The sequence below is a fragment of the Xenopus laevis genome, chromosome 6L (assembly GCF_017654675.1).
Source record: "Xenopus laevis strain J_2021 chromosome 6L, Xenopus_laevis_v10.1, whole genome shotgun sequence".
NCBI lineage: Eukaryota > Metazoa > Chordata > Amphibia > Anura > Pipidae > Xenopus > Xenopus laevis.
The window spans coordinates 40,322,010-40,330,030 of NC_054381.1; the positions used below are offsets into that span (position 1 = coordinate 40,322,010).

Here is an 8,021-nt window from a genome sequence, read left to right on the forward strand (position 1 = left end):
ATAACAAAAACCCATAAAAAAATTAAAACCAATTACAAATTGTTTCAGAATATCACCCTCTTCATCACTAAATCTTACTTTAGAGGTGAGCAACCCCTATAATGATCTATTGTAAGCAACTTTTCAATTGGTCTTAATTTTTTACTGGTTTTTGTATTATTAGCCATCTTATTCTGCTTCTTTCAAGCCTGCAACTAAAATACTACCTGATTGCCAGGGGTCACTAACTGCAGCAGCCCAAAAACAATCTGTGGTCGTCATTATTAGTACTTTTATTGCTTATATTACTATTCAGTCCGTGGCCCTGTATGGAGAGTGTACACACAAATGTTGGTAAGAAACTCCAGCACCCCAATAATAACTAAGTAGATAGCACAATAAAGCATAGAACTATAGCAGGAACATCACCAGGCTCACCTTGTCGGGTCGATTATTCTCTGCAAGAACCGGCTTCCCCAGTTTTGGGAGTTTGGAAACCACTGGCCGAGATGGGTGAAGGGACGGCATCATGGTGAAGGATACGGCTGGAACAAGCAATGACATTATGGAGATTACAATAGTAATGGTAAAGCATTCTGCAGAATAAATATAGTGTTATAGCTTGCACTAGTGTGGCTAACATATTGGCAATAAACTGCTTTTGAAGCTTTCCTTCTCCTTTAAGGCTTTGATGTACCATGTGGGATAAGCACTAATGATGCTTTGCATTGTATACGGTTCGATTAAACATTTGATAATTAGATAATATAAAAAAAATTATTGCTGAGGAGCAAAAGTAGTAAAGTAGTACTATTAGTTCTAAAGCTCAGCCAAGAGTGCTTGTCTAGCTGATAGAGGTTGTTTTCTTGGCATGGTTGCTGCTGTAGGAGGACAGGCCCAGTTTTAAACCTTGGTGTACTTTGGTTTGATGCCTCAGTCTGCTCTTGTTGCCTTTGGGCCATTTCTATAACATGGAACTCTACATTAAGCAACATATGAAGATACCCAGTATGCATATGCACCTGTATGGCATGCTGCAGCAGATATTCCTATAATCAAATTAAGTCACTCAATGCAAGTTCTAATGTACTTGAAAGTAAATGTTCAGGGCACATCACTAAGCTTATTTGTAGTCACTAGATTAGCTAGACAGGTAAAAATAAATATATGTGGTCACTATCACATTAAACTAAATCTGACCTACTGGTGGACTAGCTTCATGCTCCAACTTTGTTCCAATTAAAGTGGCAGAGGGCCACGTTTACCTTAATGCCATGGGAGTACAACAGAAATGCAAAGTACATCCATTTTCCCATGAGAGCAAACAATACCCATGGATAATGCAAATTACCACAAACTTTTTTTTACAATGAAGGATGTTGGCCAATATGTCAGATATGATAATGGGACAAATACAAACGCATTAGTAAATATGGGCCCTTATATTAGAATCTATTCAAGTGTTCTCTTTTAAGACAGGCAGCAATATGGAACAGATACTGAAATATATATATATCCTGTCACCCATTTATTATATAAGATTAATTCAGCAGGTCTATATACATATATCTGCATAGGACTATGACGTTTCCTAACACAAACATGACACATTAAGATGCCAATCCGTCCTAATATTATAAGTCGTTAAAGCCTAAATGGTGGTAATAAGCTGCTGCTGCATAGGACTATGACGTTTTCTAACACAAACATGACACATTAAGATGCCAATCCGTCCTAATATTATAAGTAGTTAAAGCCTAAATGGTGGTAATAAGCTGCTGCTGCAGCAGGGAAGCTAAGAGCACGCCAGAGTCGGGCCAACCCGGCCAGGCGCCCTAGGCAACCTGGCCAGCGCCGGCTATCACGCTCGATTGCGCATGCGCAAAACTACATTCGAAGCACGCAGAAGCAGTGGCTGGGGAGAGACGGAAACTGTGCAGAAGCGCATTTACTCACTGAAATTCCAGCAGCGGCCAGGGAGATACGGGACCGGACATGGGGTAGACGACAAAGCAGGTACGTGCCTGGCGCCCCCGCCCCCCATAATAGGCCGCACAGCACAGTTTCGATGTGAGAGAACACCTGCATGCGCCTAGTTAGCCTCCGCAGACCATTCTGGCAGGAATGTAACTGGTTTTATCGCTCAGTTTCGTTTCTTCACTTGCACTATCACTGCCGCGTCACTTTCTTCTTCCTGGTGTTGATACCGATACTCCTTCAGATCACCCTCCCTTATATTTGTTAGTAGTGCTAACATTCTTGTTAGACATTCTTGCTAAACTGCAGCTAAACTGACTCCTGTTGTCTCATAAGTACAATCCTCGTCCCTGTGTCATTTTACATTTACGAAAGTCTACTCTGCCCAAGGCCCGAGGGCATATACCTCTGAGCAGGCCCGGACTGGCAATCTGTAGGTTCTGGCAAATGTGCCAGGACCCACTGTCTCCCACTGAGTATAATGTGCCAGTTCCCTTTAAGTTAGCCAGTATATGGTCAACTTTAGCCTCTCCAAACAAAAAAATCAACCTCTGATGCTGGGTCCTATTAATTCCAGATCATTCTGCATTTTCAAGCAGTACTACCAAATGGTATAAACAGAGTCGGGGCTCTATTTGGAAGCTCTTAGGTCACTAAAACCTTGGGGTGGTAAAGGGTTTTAGATTTATATCTAAAAATATAAAAATCTGAACTCTCATTGGATTTCTTATACTCTGTGCCCCCTGCAGCCACTGGGACTGCTGCCTTTTGTTATGTGACTAATGCAAGAAAGCAATGAGGGGTCGTAAGTGAGGGATGGTGTGTATAGTAACCCAAAATGGTGTCACAAGAATGGGGCTGGAACTGTCAGATAGTTTGGATGGTGAGATAAAGTAACACTTCTCAGTGAGGCCATCAAAGTTGTATCTCACACGGTGTTTCTGTTATACAAACCAATTTTCTGCTTAAAGGAGTTGTTTGAGATAACTTTTAATATGATGTAGTCTGAGACAATTTGCAATTGGTTTTCATTTTTTATTATTTGTGATTTTTGATTTATTTAGTTTTTTTATTCAGCAGCTCTCAGTTTGCAATTTCAGCAATCTGGTTGCTAGGGTCAAAATTACCCTAGCAACAAGCATTGATTTGAATAAGAGATTGGAATATGAATAAGATAGGGTCTGAATAAAAAGAGGAGTAATAAAAAGTAGTAATAGAAATAAATTTGTAGCCTTACTGAGCATTTTATTTTGGATGGGATCAGTGACCCCTATTTGAATGCTGGAAAAAGTCAGAAGAAAAAGGCAAATAACTAAAGTTTTATAAATAATAAAGATCATCATCGTCATTTATTTATACAGCGCCCAACTGAAACATTACTTAAAATTGGCCATTATATAACATCCTAAAATGTAACTTAAACATGAACCACCCCTTTAAAGCATGTTCTCCTTGTTTAGAAAAACTCTGTTATCCCCATGTTTCAGAGATTCCTTGATCATATCTATGCGAGTCATTTAGCCAAGATGGCACTGTTTTCAACTGCCCACTAGATGCCAGTTCCCTCAAGTCTGTGGGAAACATTTTACACATAGAGATATCACAGCAACCAATGTGGCAGCTTCCAAAAAGGCACATTCAGGAATCAATAAAATGCATCCTGCAAAGTTGAATTGTTTGCCATGAGTTATTGCGGTTTTGCCCACTGTGAGCCTCACTGACTGATGTTCTGTGACCATGTAAAGGCAAAAGGCAAAAGGCCGACTCATACAGGTCAGGGAACAATGAGCATCTCAAATGTTTTATAACATTAAAGAAATCCCCTGTACTGCAAATGATAAAGATACTAGAAGTCTGGGCTTTGCTTTTGGAAAAGGCAATCATGTTCTATGCACATGTTCTATGCACATGCACTGTGTAAAATGACAAGTACAAGAGGAGCCACTCCATCTCTTACATGACACTTATACTGGAGCTCCCCATAGTGACGGCCACCTTGTACCAGTCTCAGCCCAGAAACACAGTAGGAATCAGGGGTAGCCAACCAAAGCTTCTGTTGTGTGTGGGTAGCCAATCACAGCTCCCCTGCCTTCACACAGAGAAAGATATGCTGCAGTCAACTGACAGGTCAACCTAACTGCTGTTTGCTGTGCAAAGTGAAGGCAGCCTTGGATTCCCCTATTCAGCCATGGAATGCAGCCAGCTGGCTGGATCAAGTTAGATTTGGGGGAATTATTTATGAAAGCAGTAAGAAATGCACATTTTTTAAGCACTTTTAAAGAGGTGTATAATGTAATGGCATGTTGGTGTACTTGACACTACAGGTCCCCTTTAAAACCAATAGTTTGCACTCAGCTACATAGCAAATACATACATGATGAGAGCTATCATGTCAAGTTAGGGGAACTTTAGGCAGTTAGTTAGTCGTACCATTTTCTGTATCTCACAAAACACTTTAATAAAAGAAATAGTGGATAATGACAAACACAAGGTATGGCTTTGCACTGGACATAGGCACCTAACAGTTTTCGCCGGCCCAACCAATCAGAGTGCGTGCTGGCCCAGCCAATTAGAGCACAGCAGAGGTGACTTAGGAGTAACAGATGCTTAGTACCAACAGTCTTACGAGACAGTTGGAGAGGAGAGAGAGAGAGAGAGAGAGAGAGAGAGAGAGAGAGAGAGAGAGAGAGAGAGAGAGAGATAGCGAAAAACTAGAGAGATTGTGAGCATGGAGATTTTCAGGAAGCGAAGACGACAGATCGACGAAGAAGAACAACTTGTTTCCCCTGGGTGCTGCCATAATCCCAAAAGGGTGAGGCACCAGGGTGATCAACGTGGGACATACCACCCTTCAGCTGGGGACCCAGCACTTCAAAATGAGCCTTGGAACACCTTAGCTCACATAGGCATTGGCCTAGAGACCTTCAAGGAGTATGGGGAAGACGCCTACATGTACAACAAGAGCCTTGAAGAGAGATTTATGGCTTTGAACTTTCTACAAAGTCAGCCAGAAATCACCTTGGCGTCATGGTATGAGTTCACCAGCCTGCTTGTCTTCATGCACAGACGCCTGAAGTTGGACTTTAGGTCTCTGTGCTTGACTGTCAACCTTCTGGAGCGGTTTCTTGCCTGCACTGCTCCCATCAAGACCACCGACCTGAACAGAGTAGGAGCCACTTGCTTCAATATAGCCTACAAGTTAGTGGAGAAACAGCAATTCAGCCTATGGAATTGCCTAATACTCTTTGATGACACCTTTACAAAGAAGGAAATTAACCAACTGGAGCGAGTCATCATTTGCAGATTGCTTTTTGAACTGGCGGCACCGACCATCGATGACTTCTTGGAGCATTTCACCCTCCAGAGAGTAGCCAGCCAGAAGAAGCCTGTAGCTGTCAAGCAGACAAAAGAAGCCATTGCCCTGACGGCTGCTAGAGGCATCGCAGCACTGAGCCTGACCCACCATCATGAGTTTTATACTTATGCACCCTCCATGATGGCTCTGTGCTGCCTGAAAGTAGCCACAAAATTCTACCCTTCAGGCAAACCAATAAACGTGGATCCTGCTGAATACCCAGACCACATAATGGAAGAGTGTGTCGGGAAGATCATCGCTCTGATATCATCCAGGCAGAGCTTTTTACACATGCTGCTTCCAGCAGTGTTTCCAAGAAGAACAGCAGAGGAGACAGAGACAAGCGCCTCCCAGAAAGAACCCGAAGGTGGTGAGGCAAAAACATCCAGGCAGGAACAGGGTTCTGACCCCTTGGAAATGGCCCAGGGATCTGGCCTTTCCATCTATCATCAAGGGGTACGTTTGCAATACATGCACCCATACATTCCCACATATCCATACTACCACCCTCACATGCACCCATACATTCCCACATATCCATACAACCACCCTTACAGGCACCCATACATTCCCACATATCCATACTACCACCCTCACATGCACCCATACATTCCTACATATCCATACAACCACCCTCACATGCACCCATACATTCCTACATATCCATACAACCACCCTCATATGCACCCATACATTCCTACATATCCATACAACCACCCTTACATGCACCCATACATTCCTACATATCCATACAAGCACCCTTACAGGCACCCATACATTCCTACATATCCATACAACCACCCTTACAGGCACCCATGTATTCCTACATTTCCAAACAGGTAGCCATACATGCACCACACAGACACACATCCCCTTACTGACATACAGTCATACATGTATTTTGGTAAAGCTGAATAGGGCATATTGATCCTGGGAGTAATTCCGATTGCCGTTAAGGAGTCAGGAAGGAATTTTTTCCTCTAGCGAAGCAGATAGGCCCAAGCTTCATAGAGGTTTTTTGCCTTCCTTGGGATCAAACAGCCCTTTGTGGTTTCTTTTGGGACACTCATTACTGAAATACAATAAAGCTGTGACCATCACAGATTCAACTCAGAACAGTTGTCCGTGTCTTTATTTAAGGATTGGGTACTGATGGATAAAGCTTTTTCCCTGTGTTAAGGCAGAGCTGTGACTGGTACTTATATCCTACTGTGCTTGATTACTAAAATAAAATAAAATAAAAAGGTCAGGACAGGCAGTTGCTCAGAGGTCCCAAACAAAGGAACTCAAGGAAAAGAGGGCCACTATTTTATTGCATTTATTGCACCGAACAATAACATGCTGCTGATCAGCAGTCTATTGCTGGAAAACCTGTACAGGTATGGGACCTGTTATCCAGAATGCTCGGGACCTGGGGTTTTCCGGATAAGAGATCTTTCCATAAGTCTACTAGAAAATCAAGTAAACAGTAAATAAACACAATAGGCTGGTTTTGCTTCCAATAAGGATTACTTATATCTTCGTTTGGATCAAGTACAATGTACTGTTTTATTATTACAGAGAAAAAGAGAATTGTTTTTAAAAATTAGAATTATTTGATTAAAATGGTAGTCTATGTATATCCTGTAATTCGGAGCTTTCTGGATAATGGGTTTCCAGACAACGGATCCTATACCTGTATTCTTATTTGCTGTACCACATCCAACTCTCTTAGCTGATAGATACTCCCCTGCCCGTACCCTTAGGTTGTAGCACAACACCCAGCAAGGATATATGTGTTTTAAATAAAACCCTGCAAGCTGGAAACCTGAAAGCTAAATCCCCACCGGGCATGGCCAGTAATTTTTTTCATTCTAAATTTGGGAAAATGCCGCACAATCTCTTCCTATGAAGTCCTTTCATACAGATGTTACAGAGTAAAACAGGAACTGGGTGAAGATGTGTATGTGTGTGCTTTAACAAGGCAGCACAGCCACCTAATAATAACTAACTGATCCCATCTAAAAACAAATGCTCTTTAAGGTTACAATGGCATTATTATTGCTACTTTTCATTACTCATCATTTCTATTCAGGCCTCTCCTATTCATATTCCAGTCTCATCCAAAATGGATGGTTGCTAGGGTAATTTGGACCCTAGCAACCAGTTTGCTGAAATTGCTGACCGGAGAGCTGCTAAATAACAAAAACCCATAAAAAAATTAAAACCAATTACAAATTGTTTCAGAATATCACCCTCTTCATCACTAAATCTTACTTTAGAGGTGAGCAACCCCTATAATGATCTATTGTAAGCAACTTTTCAATTGGTCTTAATTTTTTACTGGTTTTTGTATTATTAGCCATCTTATTCTGCTTCTTTCAAGCCTGCAACTAAAATACTACCTGATTGCCAGGGGTCACTAACTGCAGCAGCCCAAAAACAATCTGTGGTCGTCATTATTAGTACTTTTATTGCTTATATTACTATTCAGTCCGTGGCCCTGTATGGAGAGTGTACACACAAATGTTGGTAAGAAACTCCAGCACCCCAATAATAACTAAGTAGATAGCACAATAAAGCATAGAACTATAGCAGGAACATCACCAGGCTCACCTTGTCGGGTCGATTATTCTCTGCAAGAACCGGCTTCCCCAGTTTTGGGAGTTTGGAAACCACTGGCCGAGATGGGTGAAGGGACGGCATCATGGTGAAGGATACGGCTGGAACA

At 41.9% G+C, this 8,021-nt stretch overlaps 1 protein-coding gene across 1 annotated transcript; it reads left to right on the forward strand.

The window, feature by feature from the left end:
- The first annotated feature begins 4,624 nt into the window (after positions 1–4,624).
- On the forward strand, positions 4,625–7,716 carry LOC121394451 (cyclin-O protein B-like). Its single transcript, XM_041565605.1, has 3 exons — positions 4,625–5,782; positions 5,867–5,964; positions 7,653–7,716. The coding sequence occupies exons 1-3, from the start codon at positions 4,685–4,687 to the stop codon at positions 7,714–7,716; spliced, it is 1,260 nt and encodes a 419-aa protein (XP_041421539.1). The 5' UTR covers positions 4,625–4,684.
- The last annotated feature ends 305 nt before the right edge of the window (positions 7,717–8,021 follow it).

Coding starts and splice junctions, on each gene's coding strand:
- LOC121394451 (XM_041565605.1), top strand. CDS start 4,685: ATGGAGATTTTCAGGAAGCGAAGACGACAGATCGACGAAGAAGAACAA. Junction 5,783..5,866: donor AAGGGGTACGTTTGCAATAC/ATGCACCCATAC, acceptor AACCACCCTTAC/AGGCACCCATACATTCCCAC. Junction 5,965..7,652: donor CCTCACATGCACCCATACAT/TCCTACATATCC, acceptor TTGTATTATTAG/CCATCTTATTCTGCTTCTTT.